Here is a 21,974-nt window from a genome sequence, read left to right as displayed (position 1 = left end):
AGTGTATCAAATACTTGTTCTCCCCACTATATATATATGTTCTACTCTTTTCTTCACTAACTCTAGACCAGGGACGTTAATATCTCACCTGTGTGTCTCTGTGTGTCTGCAGTGTGTGGCTGTGACCTGGCCCGTTCAGGCTTCTTCCAGAAGGGAGGAGAGTACATCTGTACAGAGGACTACCAGCGCCTCTACGGCACCAAGTGTGACAGCTGTGGAGACTTCATCACAGGGGAGGTGGTCTCTGCGCTGGGGCGTACCTACCACCCCAAGTGTTTCGTCTGCAGCATGTGCAGGTAGGTTCTGCAGGCCACACACAAACACACACACACACACACACACACACACATATCCACTACGTTGATCATCACTGGCCAGTTAATGCACATCTCTCAGGGTAAGTGCCATGATAAAAGCACACGACTGAGAGGACAACGTTGGGATGTATAATGTTTGATTGAATTATTGACTTGGCCATGGAGGCAACAATTAGTGAATGATTTGTTTTATTGGGAGGCAGGCAGGCATTTAATCAGTGTTGAATTAAATTGATCAATACGAGAATGCAGGTATATTGAGAGAACAAAGAAATTATCATCAGATCAAATGATCAGATGTTTCATCATATCTTCTAAGAGAAGGAACAGTTCAGTGAGGAAGGAAGTTGTCTTGAGAGGAGGGAAAAGGACACGCAGCCTCCTGTTTCTACTTATCATGTTGTGAATCTACAGGTAACTGCCAAAACAATGGAAACACTTGAGGGATGAGGGATACAAAGTACATTGAAAGCAGGTGCTTCCACACAGGTGTGGTTCCTGAGGTAATTAAGCAATTAACATCCCATCATGCTTAGGATCATGTATAAAAAGGTTGGGCAGGCCATTACTTAGGCTACCATGGCTATGCCCCCATAGGATGACTATGCCCCCATCCACAGGGCATGGGTGGTCACTGAATGGATTAATGAGCAAGATAACGATGTAAACCATATGCCATGGACATCTCAGTCCCCAGATCTCAAACCAAGTGAAAACTTATGGGAGATTCTGGAGCGGTGCCTGAGACAGCGTTTTTTTTTTCACCACCATCAACAAAACACCAAATGATGGAATTTCTGGTGGAAGAATGGTGTTGCATCCCTCCAATAGAGTTCCAGACACTTGTATAATCTATGCCAAGGTGCATTGAAGCTGTTCTGGCTGGTGGTGGCCCAACGCCCTATTAAGACACTTTATGTTGGTGTTTCCTTTATTCTGGCAGTTACTAGAAGGCGCTCTGAGGAATTACAATGTCGAAAGCCCTCCATCTGATTGTGTGGTTTACTGTCACTGTTTCAGAGTCTTTAGAGGGTGATTGGAGAGTTTCAGTCTGTCAGTGTGGTGGGGCAGTAGAGGTGAGGCTATTTTAAGGGTGCCATGAGAACAGTTCCTTCTATACTGGTCTGTTTCTTGAGAACATCATGAGAACAGTTTCTTCTATACTGGTTTGTTTCTTGAGAACATCATGAGAACAGTTCCTTCTATACCGGTTTGTTTCTTGAGAACATCATGAGAACAGTTTCTTCTATACTGGTCTGTTTCTTGAGAACATCATGAGAATCAAATCAAATGTATTTATATAGCCCTTCTTACATCAGCTGATATCTCAAAGTGCTGTACAGAAACTCAGCCTAAAACCCCAAACAGCAAGCAATGCAGGTGTAGAAGCACGGTGGCCAAAACCTAGGAAGAAACCTAGAGAGGAACCAGGCTATGAGGGGTGGCCAGTCCTCTTCTGGCTGTGCCGGGTGGAGATTATAACAGCACATGGCCAAGATGTTCAAATGTTCATAAATGACCAGCATGGTCAAATAATAATAATCATAGTAGTTGTCGAGGGTGCAACAAGTCAGTAACACAAGAGTAAGTGTCAGTTGGCTTTTTCATAGCCGATCTTTGAGAGTATCTCTACCGCTCCTGCTGTCTCTAGAGAGTTGAAAACAGCAGGTCTGGGACAGGTAGCACGTCCGGTGAACAGGTCAGGGTTCCAGCAGGTCTGGGACAGCAGGTCTGGGACAGGTAGCACGTCCGGTGAACAGGTCAGGGTTCCATAGCCGCAGGCAGAACAGTTGGAACTGGAGCAGCAGCACGGCCAGGTGAACTGGGGACAGCAAGGAGTCATCAAGTCAGGTAGTCCTGAGGCATGGTCCTAGGGCTCAGGTCCTCAGAGAGAGAGAGAGAAAGAAAGAAAGAAAGAAAGAAAGAAAGAAAGAAAGAAAGAATTAGAGAGAGCATATTTAAATTCACACAGGACACCGGAAAAGACAAGAGAAATACTCCAGATGTGACAGACTGACCCTAGCCCCCCGACACATAAACTACTGCAGCATAAATACTGGAGGCTGAGACAGGAGGGGTCAGGAGACACTGTGGCCCCATCCGATGAAACCCCCGGACAGGGCCAAACAGGTAGGATATAACCCCACCCACTTTGCCAAAGCACAGCCCCCACACCACTGGAGGGATATCTCCAGTGAACAGTTCCTTCTATACTGGTCTGTTTCTTGAGAACATCATGAGAACAGTTCCTTCTATTCCTTCTAGCAGGTGGCACCAGGGCTGGGTTGGGTATAGAGCCTGACCCACAGTAACCTCTCCACCGAGGGCCTTGATAGGCTGATAGTGCTACTGCTTACATGACCGTGCTTATATCCCGTTATGCACAGATGTGTATGTTAATTAATGTATTTTCCACTGTTTGCAATTTATAGTTTACTGTATTCTAATACTATTATATGCTGACCTGACGGAGTATGGAGTTATGACTCTTATGAGATGTAATTTGGGCAGATGCTTGACAGTGATCTGCAAAGTGATAGAGAATATACCCCCATCAGTTGTCTGGGGAAGCAATACATTATATTGACTGCTGGTACTGAGTCGTCCAGGTTTAAGGGCTATAAATCTTTACTGCAGATGGTCCTGCCATCGCTGCCTGTCCTGCTAGAGATGCTGACTCATAGCTTCTGATGGTGGGAGTGGAGCAGACATTCTGTTCCTGCAGTCAGTAGTCAGCACACTTAAAACACTCCTCATCCACCACAGATCACCCCGACTTCTCCCAAACCTTAATATGCAGGGCTATGCTGTGTTTCTGACAGAAGAATGTTTAACAATACTATCTATTGTTCATAGCACACTGCCTCCTCTTTAGCACGGGCTCCTGATTGACGCAGCGGTCTAAGGCACTGCATCTCAGTGCTAGAGACGTCACTACAGACCCTGGTTTGATTCCAGGCTGTATCACAACCGGCCGTGATTGGGAGTCCCATAGGGTCGGCGCACAATTGGGACAGCGTCGTTAGGGCTTGGCCAGTATAGGCCGTCATTGTAAAAAAGGATTTGTTCTTAACTAACCTGCCTAGTTAAATAAAGGTTAAATATATATATATATTTTTAAACAGCATCTGTGTCCATATCCCAAATGGGCCTAAGGGTCCTGGTCACAAGTAGTGCACTATGTAGGGAATAGGTTGCCCTTTGGGACACAGCCGATATGTTGGTTTCAATGTTCAGCATGAAGATCACCTCTGCTGGCCCAGTTAAGCTGTGGCCAAGCAGATATCCCCCTGCTGCCTGCCTGCCTGCCTGCCTGCCGGCCTACCGGCCTGCCGGCCTGCCTGCCTGCCGGCCTGCCTGCTATGTAGCTGGATACAGTATCTGTCCACAGGCCCATCATGTCTGTGAGCCTCCCTTCCTGTCACTGGATATTACCACTGAAACCCACAATGCCACCAGTGTGTGTGTGTGTGTGTGTGTGTGTGTGTGTGTGTGTGTGTGTGTGTGTGTGTGTGTGTGTGTGTGTGTGTGTGTGTGTGTGTGTGTGTGTGTGTAATGCAGAGCAGAGGTTGTGACCTGTTGTGTTTTTTGTAACTTATTTTTTACTCTTTTTGTACATAATATTGCCGCTACCGTCTCTTATGACCGAAAATAACTTCTGGCCATCAGGACTGTGATTACTCACCACGGACTGGCAGAATCCTTTTTTCCTTTCACAACTCTGACAAGCCCAAGGCGGAGGATATATGGCTCCCTCGGGAACAGGCCCCGACCCCAGTGATCTGCGTGAAGAAAAGGCGGAGAAAGAGAGGCCGGAGGGCGGGCTGCCTTCTGAGAGGTTGGAGGCGATCGAATAAACCCCAACTTTCCTCAATTCTGCTAGCAAACATGCAATCTTTGGACAATAAAATGGACGAGTTACTGGGAAGATTAAACTACCAACGGGACATTAAAAACTGTAACATCTCATGCTTCACGGAGTCGTGGCTAAACGACGATCACATCAACATACAGCTGGCTGGTTATACGATGTACCGGTCTATGTATTTTTGTAAACAACAGCTGGTGCACGATATCTAAAGAAGTCTCGAGCTATTGCTCTCCTGAGGTAGAGTTTCTCATGATAAGCTGCAGACCACACTACCTACCGAGAGAGTTTTCATCTGTATTCTTTGTAGCTGTTTACATACCACCACAGTCAGAGGCTGGCACTAAGACAGCATTGAATGAGCTGTATTCCGCCATAAGCAAACAAGAAAACGCTCACCCAGAGGCGGCACTCCTAGTGGCCAGGGACTTTAATGCAGGGAAACTTAAATCAGTTTTACCAAATTTCTATCAACATGTTAAATGTGCAACCAGAGGGAAAAGAACTCTGGACCACCTTTACTCCACACACAGAGAGGCATACAAAGCTCTCCCTCGCCCTCCATTTGGCAAATCTGACCATAATTCCATCCTCCTGATTCCTGCTTACAAGCAAAAATTAAAGCAGGAAGCAGCAGTGACTAGATCAATAAAAAAGTGGTCAGATGAAGCAGATGCTAAGCTACAGGACTGTTTTGCTAGCACAGACTGGAATATGTTCCGAGATTCCTCCAATGGCATTGAGGAGTACACCACATCTGTCATTGGCTTCATCAATATGTGCATCGATGACGTCGTCCCCACAGTCACCGTACGTACATACCCCAACCAGAGGCAGCATCCGCACTGAGCTAAAGGCTAGAGCTGCCACTTTCAAGGAGCGGGACTCTAACCCGGAAGCTTATAAGAAATCCCGCTATGCCCTCCGACGAACCATCAAACAGGCAAAGCGTCAATACAGGATTAAGATCGAGTCGTACCACACCGGCTCTGACGTTCATCGGATGTGGCAGGGCCTGCAAACCATTACAGACTACAAAGGGAAGCACAGCCGAGAGCTGCCCAGTGACACAAGCCTACCGGAGGAGCTAAACTACTTCTATGCTCGCTTCAAGGCAAATCAATCAACTGATGTCACAAAGTTCTGCACAGAAACCCAGCCTAAAACCCCAAACAGCAAGCAATGCAGGTGTAGAAGCACGGTGTCTAGGAAAAACTCCCTAGAAATGCCAGAACCTAGGAAGAAACCTAGAGAGGAACCAGGCTATGAGGGGTGGCCAGTCCTCTTCTGGCTGTGCCGGGTGGAAATTATAACAGAACATGGCCAAGATGTTCAAATGTTCATAGATGACCAGCAGGGTCAAATAATAATAATCATGGTGGTTGTCGAGGGTGCAACAGGTCAGCACCTCAGGAGTAAATGTCAGTTGGCTTTTCATAGCCGATCATTCAGAGTATCTCTACCGCTCCTGCTGTCTCTAGAGAGTTGAAAACAGCAGGTCTGGGACAGGTAGTACAGGTGAACAGGTCAGGGTTCCATAGTCGCAGGCAAAACAGTTGAAACTGGAGCAGCAGCACGGCCAGGTGGACTGGGGACAGCAAGGAGTCATCAGGCCAGGTAGTCCCGAGGCATGGTTCTAGGGCTCAGGTCCTCCGAGAGAGAGAAAGAAATAAAGAGAGAAAGAAAGTGAAAATAACACTGAAACATGCATGAGAGCACCAGCTGTAAAGGAGGACTGTGTGATCACGCTCTCCGCAGCTGATGTGAGTAAGACCTTTAGACAGGTCAACATTCACAAGGCCGCAGGGCCAGACGGATTACCAGGACATGTACTGCGAGCATGCGCTGACCAACTAGCAAGTGTCTTCACTCACCTTTTCAACCTCTCCCTGTCCGAGTCTGTAATACCAACATGTTTTAAGCAGACCACCATAGTGCCTGTGCCCAAGAACACTAAGGTAACCTGCCTAAATGACTACCGACCTGTAGCACTCACGTCTGTAGCCATGAAGTGCTTTGAAAGGCTGGCCATGGCTCACATCAACACCATCATCCCATAAACCCTAGACCCACTCCAATTTGCATACCGCCCCAACAGATCCACAGATGATGCAATCTCTATTGCACTCCACACTGCACTTTTCCACCTGGGCAAAAGGATGTGAGAATGCTATTCATTGACTACAGCTCAGCGTTCAACACCATAGTGCCCTCAAAGCTCATCAATAAGCTAAGGACCCTGGGACTAAACACCTCCCTCTGCAACTGGATCCTGGACTTCCTGAGGGCCGCCCCCAGGTGGTAAGGGTAGGTAACAACACATCCGCCACGCAGATCCTCAACACTTGGGCCCCTCAGGGGCCCCTCGGGTGCATGCTCAGCCCCCTCCTGTACTCCCTGTTCACTCATGACTGCACGGCCAGGCACAACCAGGCACGACCATCATTAAGTTTGCCGATGACACAACAGTGGTAGGCCTGATCACCGACAACAACAAGACAGCCTATAGGGAGGAGGTCAGAGACCTGGCCGTGTTGCCAGGACAACAACCTCTCCCCAACGTGATCAAGACAAAGGAGATGATTGTGGACTACAGGAAAAAGAGGACCGAGCACGCCCCCATTCTCATCGACGGGGCTGCAGTGGAGCAGGTTGAGAGCTTCAAGTTCCTCGGTGTCCACATCACCAACAAACTAACATGGTCCAAGCACACCATGACAGTCGTGAAGCAGGCACGACAAAACCTATTCCCTCTCAGGAGACTGAAAAGATTTGGCATGGGTCCTCAGATTCTCAAAAGGTTCTACAGCTGCACCATCGAGAGCATCCTGACTGGTTGCATCACTGCCTGGTATGGCAACTGCTCGGGCTCCGACCGCAAGGCACTACAGAGGGTAGTGCGAACGGCCCAGTACATCACTGGGGCCAAGCGTCCTGCCATCCAGGACCTCTATACCAGGCGGTATCAGAGGAAGGCCCTAAAAATTGTTAAAGACTCCAGCCGCCCTAGTCATAGACTGTTCTCTGTACTACCGCACGGCAAGCGGTACTGGAGCGACTTGTCTAGGTCCAAGAGGCTTCTAAACTGCTTCTACCCCCAAGCCATAAGACTGAACACCTAATCAAATGGCTACCCAGACTATTTGCATTGCTCCCCCCGCCCCTCTGGAACGCTGCTGCTACTCTCTGTTTATTATCTATGCATATTCACTTTAATAACTCTACCTACATGTACATATTAACTCAATTACCTCGACACCGGTGCCCCCGCATATTGACTCTGTACCGGTACCCCCCTGTATATAGTCTCCACATTGACTCTGTACCGGTACCCCCTCTATATAGCCTCCACATTGACTCTGTACCGGTACCCCCTGTATATAGCCTCCACATTGACTTTGTACCGGTACCCCCTGTATATAGCCTCCACATTGACTCTGTACCTGTACCCCCTGTATATAGCCTCCACATTGACTCTGTACCTGTACCCCCTGTATATAGCCTCCACATTGACTCTGTACTGGTACCCCCCTGTATATAGTCTCCACATTGACTCTGTACCAGTACCCCCTGTATATAGCCTCCACATTGACTCTGTACCGGCACCCCCTGTATATAGTCTCCACATTGACTCTGTACCGGTACCCCCTGTATATAGCCTCCACATTGACTCTGTACTGGTACCCCCTGTATACAGTCTCCACATTGACTCTGTACCGCAACACCCTGTATATAGCCTCCACATTGACTCTGTACCGTAACACCCTGTATATAGTCTCCACATTGACTCTGTACTGGTACCCCCCTGTATATAGCCTCCACATTGACTCTGTACCGGTACCCCCTGTATATAGCCTCCACATTGACTCTGTACCGGTACCCCCTGTATATAGTCTCCACATTGACTCGGTACTGGTACTCCTGTATATAGTCTCCACATTGACTCTGTACCGTAACACCCTGTATATAGTCTCCACATTGACCCTGTACCGGTACCCCCTGTATATAGTCTCCACATTGACTCTGTACCGGTACCCCCTGTATATAGCCTCCACATTGACTCTGTACTGGTACTCCTGTATATAGTCTCCACATTTACTCTGTACTGGTACTCCTGTATATAGCCTCCACATTGACTCTGTACCGTAACCCCCTGTATATAGCCTCCACATTGACTCTGTACTGGTACTCCTGTATATAGCCTCCACATTGACTCTGTACTGGTACTTCTGTATATAGTCTCCACATTGACTCTGTACCGGTACCCCCTGTATATAGTCTCCACATTGACTCTGTACCGGTACTCCTGTATATAGTCTCCACATTGACTCTGTACCGTAACACCCTGTATATAGCCTCCACATTGACTCTGTACTGGTACCCCCTGTATATAGCCTCCACATTGACTCTGTACCGGAAACCCCTGTATATAGCCTCCACATTGACTCTGTACCGGTCCCCCTGTATATAGCCTCCACATTGACTCTGTACCGTAACACCCTGTATATAGCCTCCACATTGACTCTGTACCGGAAACCCCTGTATATAGCCTCCACATTGACTCTGTACCGGTCCCCCTGTATATAGCCTCCACATTGACTCTGTACCGGTACCCCCTGTATACAGTCTCCACATTGACCCTGTACCGGTACCCCCTGTATATAGTCTCCACATTGACTCTGTACCGGTACCCCCTGTATATAGCCTCCACATTGACTCTGTACCGGTACCCCCTGTATATAGCCTCCACATTGACTCTGTACCGGTACCCCCTGTATATAGCCTCCACATTGACTCTGTACCGGTACCCCCTGTATATAGCCTCCACATTGACTCTGTACCGGTACCCCCTGTATATAGCCTCCACATTGACTCTGTACCGGTACCCCCTGTATATAGTCTCCACATTGACTCTGTACCATATCACCCTGTATATAGTCTCCACATTGACTCTGTACTGGTACCCCCTGTATATAGTCTCCACATTGACTCTGTACCGTAACACCCTGTATATAGCCTCCACATTGACTCTGTACCGTATCACCCTGTATATAGCCTCCACATTGACTCTGTACCGTAACACCCTGTATATAGCCTCCACATTGACTCTGTACCGTAACACCCTGTATATAGCCTCCACATTGACTCTGTACCGTAATACCCTGTATATAGCCTCCACATTGACTCTGTACCGTAACACCCTGTATATAGTCTCCACATTGACTCTGTACCGGTACCCCTGTATATAGTCTCCACATTGACTCTGTACCGGTACCCTCTGTATATAGCCTCCACATTGACTCTGTACCGTAACACCCTGTATATAGCCTCCACATTGTTATTTACTGCTGCTCATTAATTATTAGTTATTCTTATCTCTTACTTTTTGGAGGGGTATTTTCTTAAAACTGCATTGTTGGTTAAGGGTTTTTAAGTAAGCATTTCACACCTGTTGTATTCGACGCATGTGACAAATACGATTTGATTTGAAAATGTGGAAAAGATTAAGGGGTCTGAATACTTTCCGAAGGCACTGTGTGTGTGTTTGTGTGTTTGTGTTTGTGTTTGTGTGTGTGTGTGTGTGTGTGTGCCTCTAATCGGTATTAATGTGAGTAGAATAGAGTCCAGGCCTCTGATGTCATCTCACTCTCTCATGTGCTTCTAAGTAGAGTCACATTGCCCTCCTTGACCAAAAAGATTTTTCAGAAACCTTGTCTAAACATAATAGAATCCCATTGCTTGTGTAAATAACCATGTCAATCACAACAAATCACCGTTAGTCTCAGACTGGGGTAGCTAGCTAGCGATACATTAGAGAACGCTTCCAGAATGGCTGTATAGAACAGTGCTGTAGTCCTCTCTTCTCTGACTCCATAGTTAGATTCCACTGTCACTGATTCACTTTGTGACACTTTTAAATATGGTGCCACATGTAAATTATATAAACCTACTGCAGGATTTTCTGAGGAATTTATTTTGGGCATTTTACCACGTTTATACTTTGTGCAAAATTACAAAACACAAAATGTGCAGTTGTGTAAAATAACGTTAGCTACCATTTACACACAGTATCCATACAGTATTATTGTGTCTACTGTGAGGCTTCGGGTTGAGCAGAATACATGTCTGATGTCTTCCTTTGGCTTGTCTTGTTTTTCAGGAAGCCTTTCCCTATCGGAGACAGGGTTACCTTCTGTGGGAAGAAGTGTGTCTGTCAGCAGTGCTCCCATTCGCTAGTCAGCAACGCGCCGGTCAAGATCCACGGACCAAGCCGTAAGTCTCTAGACTTATGGAGTAGGACTCTCCATCACTCCCTCTAGGGGGGAGGAGTAGGACTCTCCATCACTCTCTCTGGAGGGGAGGAGTAGGACTCTCCATCACTCTCTCTAGGGGGAGGAGTAGGACTCTCCATCACTCTCTTTGGAGGGGAGGAGTAGGACTCTCCATCACTCTCTCTAGGGGGGAGGAGTAGGACTCTCCATCACTCTCTCTGGAGGGGAGGAGTAGGACTCTCCATCACTCTCTGTGGAGGGGAGGAGTAGGACTCTCCATCACTCTCTGTGGAGGGGAGGAGTAGGACTCTCCATCACTCTCTTTGGAGGGGAGGAGTAGGACTCTCCATCACTCTCTCTAGGGGGGAGGAGTAGGACTCTCCATGACTCTCTCTGGGGGGAGGGGAGGAGTAGGACTCTCCATCACTCTCTGTGGAGGGGGAGGAGTAGGACTCTCCATCACTCTCTCATGAGGGGAGGAGTAGGACTCTCCATCACTCTCTCTAGGGGGGAGGAGTAGGACTCTCCATGACTCTCTCTGGGGGGAGGGGAGGAGTAGGACTCTCCATCACTCTCTGTGGAGGGGGAGGAGTAGGACTCTCCATCACTCTCTCTGGGGGGAGGGGAGGAGTAGGACTCTCCATCACTCTCTCTGGGGGGGAGGAGTAGGACTATCCATCACTCTCTCTGGAGGGGAGGAGTAGGACTCTCCATCACTCTCTGTGGAGGGGAGGAGTAGGACTCTCCATCACTCTCTCTGGAGGGGAGGAGTAGGACTCTCCATCACTCTCTCTAGGGGGGAGGAGTAGGACTCTCCATGACTCTCTCTGGGGGGAGGGGAGGAGTAGGACTCTCCATCACTCTCTGTGGAGGGGGAGGAGTAGGACTCTCCATCACTCTCTCATGAGGGGAGGAGTAGGACTCTCCATCACTCTCTCTAGGGGGGAGGAGTAGGACTCTCCATGACTCTCTCTGGGGGGAGGGGAGGAGTAGGACTCTCCATCACTCTCTGTGGAGGGGGAGGAGTAGGACTCTCCATCACTCTCTCTGGGGGGAGGGGAGGAGTAGGACTCTCCATCACTCTCTCTGGGGGGGAGGAGTAGGACTCTCCATCACTCTCTCTGGAGGGAGGAGTAGGACTCTCCATCACTCTCTCTGGAGGGGAGGAGTAGGACTCTCCATCACTCTCTCTGGAGGGGAGGAGTAGGATTCTCCATCACTCTCTCTGGAGGGGAGGAGTAGGACTCCCCATCACTCTCTCTGGAGGGGAGGAGTAGGACTCTCCATCACTCTCTCTGGAGGGGAGGGGAGGAGTAGGACTCTCCATCACTCTCTCTGGAGGGGAGGAGTAGGACTATCCATCACTCTCTCTGGAGGGGAGGAGTAGGACTCTCCATCACTCTCTCTGGAGGGAGGAGTAGGACTCTCCATCACTCTCTCTGGAGGGGAGGAGTAGGACTCTCCATCACTCTCTCTGGAGGGGAGGGGAGGAGTAGGACTCTCCATCACTCTCTCTGGAGGGGAGGAGTAGGACTATCCATCACTCTCTCTGGGGGGGAGGAGTAGGACTCTCCATCACTCTCTCTGGAGGGAGGAGTAGGACTCTCCATCACTCTCTCTGGAGGGGAGGAGTAGGACTCTCCATCACTCTCTCTGGAGGGGAGGAGTAGGACTCTCCATCACTCTCTGTGGAGTGGAGGAGTAGGACTCTCCATCCCTCTCTCTGGAGGGAGGAGTAGGACTCTCCATCACTCTCTCTGGAGGGGAGGAGTAGGACTCTCCATCACTCTCTCTAGGGGGGAGGAGTAGGACTCTCCATGACTCTCTCTGGGGGGGAGGAGTAGGACTCTCCATGACTCTCTCTGGGGGGGAGGAGTAGGACTCTCCATCACTCTCTCTATGGGGGAGGAGTAGGACTCTCCATCACTCTCTCTGGAGGGGAGGAGTAGGACTCTCCATGACTCTCTCTGGGGGGGAGGAGTAGGACTCTCCATGACTCTCTCTGGGGGGGAGGAGTAGGACTCTCCATCACTCTCTCTAGGGGGGAGGAGTAGGACTCTCCATCACTCTCTCTGGAGGAGAGGAGTAGGACTCTCCATCACTCTCTCTGGAGGGGAGGAGTAGGACTATCCATCACTCTCTCTGGGAGGGAGGAGTAGGACTCTCCATCACTCTCTCTAGGGGGGAGGAGTAGGACTCTCCATCACTCTCTCTGGAGGGGAGGAGTAGGACTCTCCATCACTCTCTCTGGAGGAGAGGAGTAGGACTCTCCATCACTCTCTCTGGGGGGAGGGGAGGAGTAGGACTCTCCATCACTCTCTCTGGAGGGGAGGAGTAGGACTCTCCATCACTATCTCTGGGAGGGAGGGGAGGAGTAGGACTCTCCATCACTATCTCTGGGAGGGAGGGGAGGAGTAGGACTATCCATCACTATCTCTGGGAGGGAGGGGAGGAGTAGGACTATCCATTCCATCACTATCTCTGGGAGGGAGGGGAGGAGTAGGACTCTCCATCACTCTCTCTGGGGGGAGGGGAGGAGTAGGACTGTCCATCACTATCTCTGGGAGGGAGGGGAGGAGTAGGACTCTTTATGACTCTCTCTGGAGGGGAGGAGTAGGACTCTCCATCACTCTCTCTGGAGGGGAGGAGTAGGACTATCCATCACTCTCTCTGGAGGGGAGGAGTAGGACTCTCCATCACTATCTCTGGGAGGGAGGGGAGGAGTAGGACTATCCATCACTATCTCTGGGAGGGAGGGGAGGAGTAGGACTCTCCATCACTATCTCTGGGAGGGAGGGGAGGAGTAGGACTCTCCATCACTATCTCTGGGAGGGAGGGGAGGAGTAGGACTATCCATCACTCTCTCTGGGAGGGATGGGAGGAGTAGGACTATCCATCACTATCTCTGGGAGGGAGGGGAGGAGTAGGACTATCCATTCCATCACTATCTCTGGGAGGGAGGGGAGGAGTAGGACTCTCCATCACTCTCTCTGGGGGGAGGGGAGGAGTAGGACTCTCCATCACTCTCTCTGGAGGGGAGGAGTAGGACTCTCCATCACTCTTTCTGGAGGGGAGGAGTAGGACTATCCATCATTCTCTCTGGAGGGGAGGAGTAGGACTCTCCATCACTATCTCTGGGAGGGAGGGGAGGAGTAGGACTATCCATCACTCTCTCTGGGAGGGAGGAGTAGGACTCTCCATCACTATCTCTGGGAGGGAGGGGAGGAGTAGGACTATCCATCACTCTCTCTGGGAGGGAGGGGAGGAGTAGGACTATCCATCACTATCTCTGGGAGGGAGGGGAGGAGTAGGACTATCCATTCCATCACTATCTCTGGGAGGGAGGGGAGGAGTAGGACTATCCATCACTCTCTCTGGGAGGGAGGGGAGGAGTAGGACTCTCCATCACTATCTCTGGGAGGGAGGGGAGGAGTAGGACTATCCATCACTCTCTCTGGGAGGGAGGGGAGGAGTAGGACTCTCCATCACTATCTCTGGGAGGGAGGGGAGGAGTAGGATCTTGCCAGATGTCCAGAGCATAAATGAGAACAAATGGGTTGTTCTGGGTCTGACCTTTTCCAGGGTGAGGCCCCGTCGCAGCATTGAATCATCCTCTAATATAACTCCCTCTGCTCTGCTATAACCCCCTCTGCTCTGCTATAACTCCCTCTGCTCTGATATAACTCCCTCTGCTCTGCTATAACCCCCTCTGCTCTGCTATAACTCCCTCTGCTCTGCTATAACTCCCTCTGCTCTGATATAACTCCCTCTGCTCTGATATAACCCCCTCTGCTCTGATATAACTCCCTCTGCTCTGATATAACTCCCTCTGCTCTGATATAACCCCCTCTGCTCTGCTATAACTCCCTCTGCTCTGATATATCTCCCTCTGCTCTGATATAACTCCTTCTGCTCTGCTATAACTCTCTCTGCTCTGATTTAACCCTGTCTGCTCTGATATAACTCCCTCTGCTCTGCTATAACTCCCTCTGCTCTGCTATAACTCTCTCTGCTCTGCTATAACTCTCTCTGCTCTGATATAACTCTCTCTGCTCTGCTATAACTCTCTCTGCTCTGCTATAACTCTCTCTGCTCTGCTATAACTCTCTCTGCTCTGCTATAACTCCCTCTGCTCTGCTATAACTCCCTCTGCTCTGCTATAACTCTCTCTGCTCTGCTATAACTCTCTCTGCTCTGATATAACTCCCTCTGCTCTCCTGTAAGTCTCTCTGCTCTGCTTATTTTTTTATTTCACCTTTATTTAACCAGGTAGGCCAGTTGAGAACAAGTTCTCATTTACAACTGCGACCTGGCCAAGATAAAGCAAAGCAGTGCGACAAAAACAACACAGATTTACACATGGGATAAACAAACAATAACACAATAGAAAAAATGTATACTGTGTGCAAATGAAGTAAGGAGGTAAGGCAATAAATAGGCCAATAGTGGTGAAGTAATTACAATTTAGCTATTTACACTGGAGTGATATATGTGCAGATGAGGATGTGCAAGTAGAAATACTGGTGTTCCAAAGAGAAGAAAAACAAAAACAAATATGGGGATGATGTAGGTAGTTGGTTGGATGGATGGGCTATTTACAGATGAGCTGTGTACAGCTGAAGCGATCAGTAAGCTGCTCTGACAGCTGATGCTTAAAGTTAGTGAGGGAGATATAAGTCTCCAACTTCAGTGATTTTTGCAATTCGTTCCAGTCATTGGCAGCAGAGAACTGGAAGGCGGCCAAAGGAGGTGTTGGCTTTGGAGATGACCAGTGAAATATACCTGCTGGAACGCGTGCTACGGTGGGTGTTGCTATGGTGACCAGTGAGCTGAGATAAGGCGGAGCTTTACCTCGCAAAGACTTATAGATGACCTGGAGCCAGTGGGTTTGGCGACGAATATGTAGCGAGGACCAGCCAACGAGAGCATACAGGTCGCAGTGGTGGGTAGTATATGGGGCTTTGGTGACAAAACGGATGGCACTGTGATAGACTGCATCCAGTTTATTGAGTAGGGTATTGGAGGCTATTTTGTAAATGACATCGCCGAAGTCAAGGATCGATAGGATAGTCAGTTTTACGAGGGTATGTTTGGCAGCATGAGTGAAGGAGGTTTTGTTGCGAAATAGGAAGCCGATTCTAGATTTAACTTTGGATTGGAGATGCTTAATGTGAGTCTGGAAGGAGACTTTACAGTCTAACCAGACACCTAGGTATTTGTAGTTGTCCACATATTCTAAGCCAGAACCGTCCAGAGTAGTGATGCTAGTCGGACGGGTGGGTGTGGGCAGCATGCATTTTGTTTTACTAGCATATAAGAGCAGTTGGAGGCCACGGAAGGAGTGTTGTATGGTGTTGAAGCTCATTTGGAGGTTAGTTAACACAGTGTCCAAAGAAGGGCCAGATATATACAGAATGGTGTCGTCTGCGTAGAGGTGGATCAGAGAATCACCAGCAGCAAGAGCGACATCATTGATGTATACAGAGAAAATAGTCGGCCCGAGACCTGAACCCTGTGGTACCCCCATAGAGACTGCCAGAGGTCCGGACAACAGGCCCTCCGATTTGACACACTGAACTCTGTCTGAGAAGTAGTTGGTGAACCAGGCGAGGCAGTCATTAGAGAAACCAAGGCTGTTGAGTCTGCCGATAAGAATATGGTGAGTGACAGAGTCGAAAGCCTTGGCCAGGTCGATGAAGACGGCTGCACAGTACTGTCTTTTATTGATGGTGGTTATGACATCGTTTAGGACCTTGAGCGTGGCTGAGGTGCACCCATGACCAGCTCGGAAACCAGATTGCATAGCGGAGAAGGTACGGTGGGATTCGAAATGGTCGGTGATCTGTTTGTTCACTTGGCTTTCGAAGACTTTAGGAAGACAGAGTAGGATAGATATAGTTCTGTAACAGTTTGGGTCTAGAGTGTCTCCCCCTTTGAAGAGGGGGATGACCGCGGCCGCTTTCCAATCTTTAGGGATCTCAGACGATACGAAAGAGAGGTTGAACAGACTAGTAATAGGGGTTGCAACAATGGCGGCGGATAATTTTAGGAAGAGAGGTATGCTCTGCTATAAGTCCCTCTGCTCTGCTATAAGTCCCTCTGCTCTACTATAACTCCCTCTGCTCTGCCAAACCCTCCGCTAACCCGGACGACCACTGCGCCACTCGGGAGGCCCACTTGAGAGATGTTTGGTTCAGTATGGTTTTTGCCCCATCCTGTTTTCATTCTCTCTCTCTCTCTCTCTCTCTCTTTCTTTCTTTCTTTCTTTCTTTCTTTCTTGCTCTATCTCTTTCCCAGACTGTGCAGGCTGTAAAGAGGAGATCAAACATGGCCAGTCTCTCCTGGCCTTGGAGAAGCAGTGGCATGTCAGCTGCTTCAAGTGTCAGACCTGTGGCACTGTGCTGACAGGGGAGTACATCAGCAAGTAGGTGCACTCTGTGGTGACATCACAATACCAGTATAGTAGTAGTAGTATAGTGGTAGTAGTAGTGCTATAGTACTAGTAGTATAGTAGTAGTATAGTGCCATTCATGTATCCATGCTACTCCACAGACATGCCGTTAATGTATCCATGCTACTCCACAAACATGCCGTTCATATATCCATGCTAGTATCTGTTATTATTTTGTCTTTTGACTCTGATTGACAAGAAACTAGCTACTGACTGTGTGTGTGTGTGTGTGTGTGTGTGTGTGTGTGTGTGTGTGTGTGTGTGTGTGTGTGTGTGTGTGTGTGTGTGTGTGTGTGTGTGTGTGTGTGTGTGTGTGTTCTCAGGGATGGTATTCCGTACTGTGAGACTGACTACCACACCCAGTTTGGCATCCAGTGTGTGACGTGTAACAGATACATCAGTGGCAGAGTGCTGGAGGTGAGTCTGTCTGTCTGTCTGTTTCTGCCTGGCTGTCTGTTTCTGTCTGTCTGTCTTCCTGCCTGCCTGCCAAAGGACATCCAGCCAACTTGATACAACTATGGGAAGCATTGTAGTCAACATGGACCAGCATCCCTGTGGAATATGAATAATCTGCGATGCTAGTTCTACATTACAGGCCATAATCTCAAGACATGTGATTAGTGCTGCTGAGTTGAAATCAATCCAGGCTCTTTGAAAGTGCTGAGTGCAGACAAAAGATAAAACGTATTCAGACTGCATACCGTCAGGGTCTATAAATAGGCAGGTTTTTAATGTGCTGTCATTGTGGGGCAACATAACACACACATACAGAGAGAGACAGGCAGACAGAAAGACAAGCAGACAGAGAGGGAGACATGTGATTTAGGAGGAGTGGAACACATTCATCACACTTACTGTTAACAAAGACGGATTTAACTCAAATGATCCAAGATGACTCAACTGGCTGTCCTGCTATCCACCTATATGTGGTGTGAGAACCAACTGTTTCACCTGTAGCTGTTTCACCTGTAGCTGTTTCACCTGTAGCTCTTTCACCTGTAGCTCTTTCACCTGTTTCACCTGTAGCTGTTTCACCTGTAGCTGTTTCACCTGTAGCTGTTTCACCTGTAGCTCTTTCACCTGTAGCTCTTTCACCTGTTTCACCTGTAGCTGTTTCACCTGTAGCTGTTTCACCTGTAGCTGTTTCACCTGTAGCTGTTTCATCTGTAGCTGTTTCACCTGTATCTCTTTCATCTGTAGCTGTTTCACCTGTAGCTGTTTCACCTGTAGCTCTTTCACCTGTTTCACCTGTAGCTGTTTCACCTGTAGCTCTTTCACCTGTAGCTCTTTCACCTGTAGCTGTTTCACCTGTATCTGTTTCACCTGTAGCTGTTTCACCTGTAGCGCTATAATCCATGTTTGCTGATGATTGATGTTATGAAACATATTTCTCTCGGCTTGAATCCATCCAGAATCATTTCACTCCCTTAAGAGAGACGTACGGATACATGAATGCTGCTCATTTTGTCTTTTTCTGAACTGTACGTCCTTCGGGAAAAAAAGGTACTATTTAGAAGCTAAAAGGGTTCTTCGACTGTCCCCATAGGAGAACTCTCTAAAGAACCCTTTCTGGTTCAATGTAGAATCCTTTTCGTTACAAGTAGAACCATTTTGGGTTCAATGTAGAATCCTTTCCACAGAGGGTTCTACATGGAACCCAAAAGGGTTTTACCTGGAACCAAAAAGGGTTCTCCTATGGGAACAGCCGAAGAACCCTTTCTGGTTCAATGTAGGACCCTTTTGGAACCCATTTTTTTCTAAGAGTGTAGGTAATCATAACATATGCCATATATCTGCTGTACTAAAACTGTCCTGACGTACATTTGATTTTAGAGGGAAATTGAGTAAAAATACTGCATACTGCTCCTCTCTGTCAATGTTATGGTTGACCACCTGCCTGTCATTTTTATGAGAAGGCTGTGAAATGTGAATCTGACAGCTTACTGGAGTGTGTGTGTGTGTGTGTGTGTGTGTGTGTGTGTGTGTGTGTGTGTGTGTGTGTGTGTAACATGTTGTGAAAGGCACAGCTGGGACACACATTGGCTCATTAAAACTGACTAAATCACTGAGTGATTATGAGATGCGGATTTGAAGGAGAGCGGAATTGGAATGAGTGGCCTATTACTGGAATTGTATCTGAGTAGCAGCCATCACTTGTATCTGAGTAGCAGCCATCACTTGTATCTGAGTAGCAGCCATCACTTGTATCTGAGTAGCAGCCATCACTTGTATCTGAGTAGCAGCCATCACTTGTATCTGAGTAGCAGCCATCACTTGTATCTGAGTAGCAGCCATCACTTGTATCTGAGTAGCAGCCATCACTTGTATCTGAGTAGCAGCCATCACTTGTATCTGAGTAGCAGCCATCACTTGTATCTGAGTAGCAGCCATCACTTGTATCTGAGTAGCAGCCATCACTTGTATCTGAGTAGCAGCCATCACTTGTATCTGAGTAGCAGCCATCACTTGTATCTGAGTAGCAGCCATCACTTGTATCTGAGTAGCAGCCATCACTTGTATCTGAGTAGCAGCCATCACTTGTATCTGAGTAGCAGCCATCACTTGTATCTGAGTAGCAGCCATCACTTGCATGCCTCTTCTCTCTTTCTCTGTTTCCATCTTAAATCTTCTGCAATCCACTCCCAATGATGTTCTCTCTTTCACTTGCTCTCTCTCTCTCCCCTCTCTCTCTCTCTCTCTCTCTGTCACCTCTGTCACCTCTGGCCCTGAGACTCCTCTTGCTGTGTATTACCTCATTAACCTGTATTACCTCTCTGTCTCTCTCTCACCATACCTCCCTCTCTCCCCCACCCTTGTTACCTCTCTCTCTCTCCCCCACCCTCGTTACCTCTCCCTCTCTCCCCCACCCTCGTTACCTCTTTCTCTCTCTCTCTCTCTCTCTCTCTCTCTCTCTCTCTCTCTCTCGCCATTCCTCCCTCTCCCCCCCACCCACGTTACCTCTCTCTCTCTCGCTCGCTCTCTCTCTCTCTCCATCCCTCCCTTCCTCCCTCCTTCTCTCTCTTTCTTTATCTCTCTCGCCATACCTCCCTCTCTCCCCCACCCTCGTTACCTCTCTCTCCCTCCCTCTCCCTCTCGCCCTCCCTCCCTCCCTCACTCTGTCTCTCTCTCGCCATACCTCCCTCTCTCCCCCACCCTCGTTCTCTCTCTCTCTCTATCTCTCTTTATCTCTCTCTATCTCGCTCTCGCCATACCTCCCTCTCTCCCCCACCCTCGTTCTCTCTCTCTCTCTCTCTCTATCTCTCTCTCGCCATACCTCCCTCTCTCCCCCACCCTTGTTACCTCTCTCTCCCTCTCTCTCTTCTCTCCTCTCTGACTCTCAGGCAGGGGGGAAGCACTACCACCCCACCTGTGCCCGTTGTGCCCGCTGTCTCATGATATTTACAGAAGGAGAGGAGATGTACCTGACAGGTGAGTAAGGCGCTCTTCCTGTTGACGATAACACCATCATTATATAATGTATTGTAATAATTCTATTTTTGATGTATTGTATCATTTACTTTGACCTACAATGCACTTCGATGGTGAGTCCTATTCACTTATGCAGTCATACGGTGGTAATTTGCTCTTGGTGACATTGGTCCAATGCGATTGATGGCTAATGAATTAGCAGTGGGGATGTCCAACCACCATGTACTTCCAGAAGTCAGTATTGGATGACCAGGACAGACTCCTCAGAGGGAGGTTCAGACTACTGCTCAGCAGGACTTTGGCCTGTCATTACTTTGATGAATTATGGCAGTTCTATAAACAGTCTCCCACCATTATTGTTCACAGCTATACTGTACATTATTGAATAGACTGGCCTTAACTGTCTATTCTACAGAGCCTCTGATGGCCACTCAATATAGCTCACTGTGAAGAGGTGGTCTGCTGGCTTCTCATCACCGATCAGCTCCATCAAATGGCACCCTAATCCCTATATAGTGCACTACTTTGACCAGAGCTCTATGGCACCCTAATCCCTATATAGTGCACTAGTTTGACCAGAGCTCGATGGCACCCTAATCCCTATATAGTGCACTACTATTGACCAGAGCCCTATGGTCAAAAGTAGTGCACTATGTAGGGCATAGGAACACAGCGACAGGGACACTTCCAGGGGTCAGACAATGCTAAACCATGCTACTCCACATCATCAACATGCTACTCCACATCATGAACATGCTACTCCACATCATCAACATGCTACTCCACATCATCAACATGCTACTCCACATCATCAACATGCTACTCCACATCATGAACATGCTACTCCACATCATCAACATGCTACTCCACATCATGAACATGCTACTCCACATCATTAACATGCTACTCCACATCATCAACATGCTACTCCACATCATCAACATGCTACTCCACATCATCAACATGCTACTCCACATCATCAACATGCTACTCCACATCATGAACATGCTACTCCACATCATCAACATGCTACTCCACATCATCAACATGCTACTCCACATCATCAACATGCTACTCCACATCATGAACATGCTACTCCACATCATCAACATGCTACTCCACATCATGAACATGCTACTCCACATCATCAACATGCTACTCCACATCATCAACATGCTACTCCACATCATCAACATGCTACTCCACATCATCAACATGCTACTCCACATCATCAACATGCTACTCCACATCATCAACATGCTACTCCACATCATCAACATGCTACTCCACATCATCAACATGCTACTCCACATCATCAACATGCTACTCCACATCATCAACATGCTACTCCACATCATTAACATCCTACTCCACATCATCAACATGCTACTCCACATCTTCCACGGGGGGGGGGTGCAACTCAATATTAGGAAGCTGTTCTTAATGTTTGTATACTCAGTGTACATATTGGATATAATGTGTTGTATTATACAGGAAGCATTTGAAAAAGAGACCTAGGTCTCAGTATGTCTTCCCTGTTAAAATAAAGATGAAATAAATTCTATTCTCAACCAAGACGGGACCACTAACACTCAACATTAGCAGCATATTATAGCATAGGAGCACACAGCCCCCAA

The 21,974-nt window shown here is 48.3% G+C and overlaps 1 protein-coding gene across 3 annotated transcripts in view; it reads left to right on the top strand.

Moving 5' to 3' along the window:
• Positions 1 to 21,974, top strand: part of LOC115153951 (actin-binding LIM protein 3-like) — a 144,128-nt gene that overhangs the window by 80,251 nt on the left and 41,903 nt on the right. For all 3 annotated transcript variants that reach the window (XM_029699663.1, XM_029699662.1, XM_029699664.1), the window contains exons 3-7: positions 113 to 296; positions 10,346 to 10,458; positions 16,755 to 16,881; positions 17,232 to 17,325; positions 20,250 to 20,337. In XM_029699663.1, coding sequence (XP_029555523.1) covers positions 113 to 296; positions 10,346 to 10,458; positions 16,755 to 16,881; positions 17,232 to 17,325; positions 20,250 to 20,337 — 606 coding nt within the window. The remainder of the gene's footprint in view (positions 1 to 112; positions 297 to 10,345; positions 10,459 to 16,754; positions 16,882 to 17,231; positions 17,326 to 20,249; positions 20,338 to 21,974) is intronic.

Source organism: Salmo trutta, chromosome 19, assembly GCF_901001165.1.
Source record: "Salmo trutta chromosome 19, fSalTru1.1, whole genome shotgun sequence".
Classification (NCBI taxonomy): Eukaryota; Metazoa; Chordata; class Actinopteri; order Salmoniformes; family Salmonidae; genus Salmo; species Salmo trutta.
This window is presented reverse-complemented; position numbering and strand designations above follow the sequence as displayed.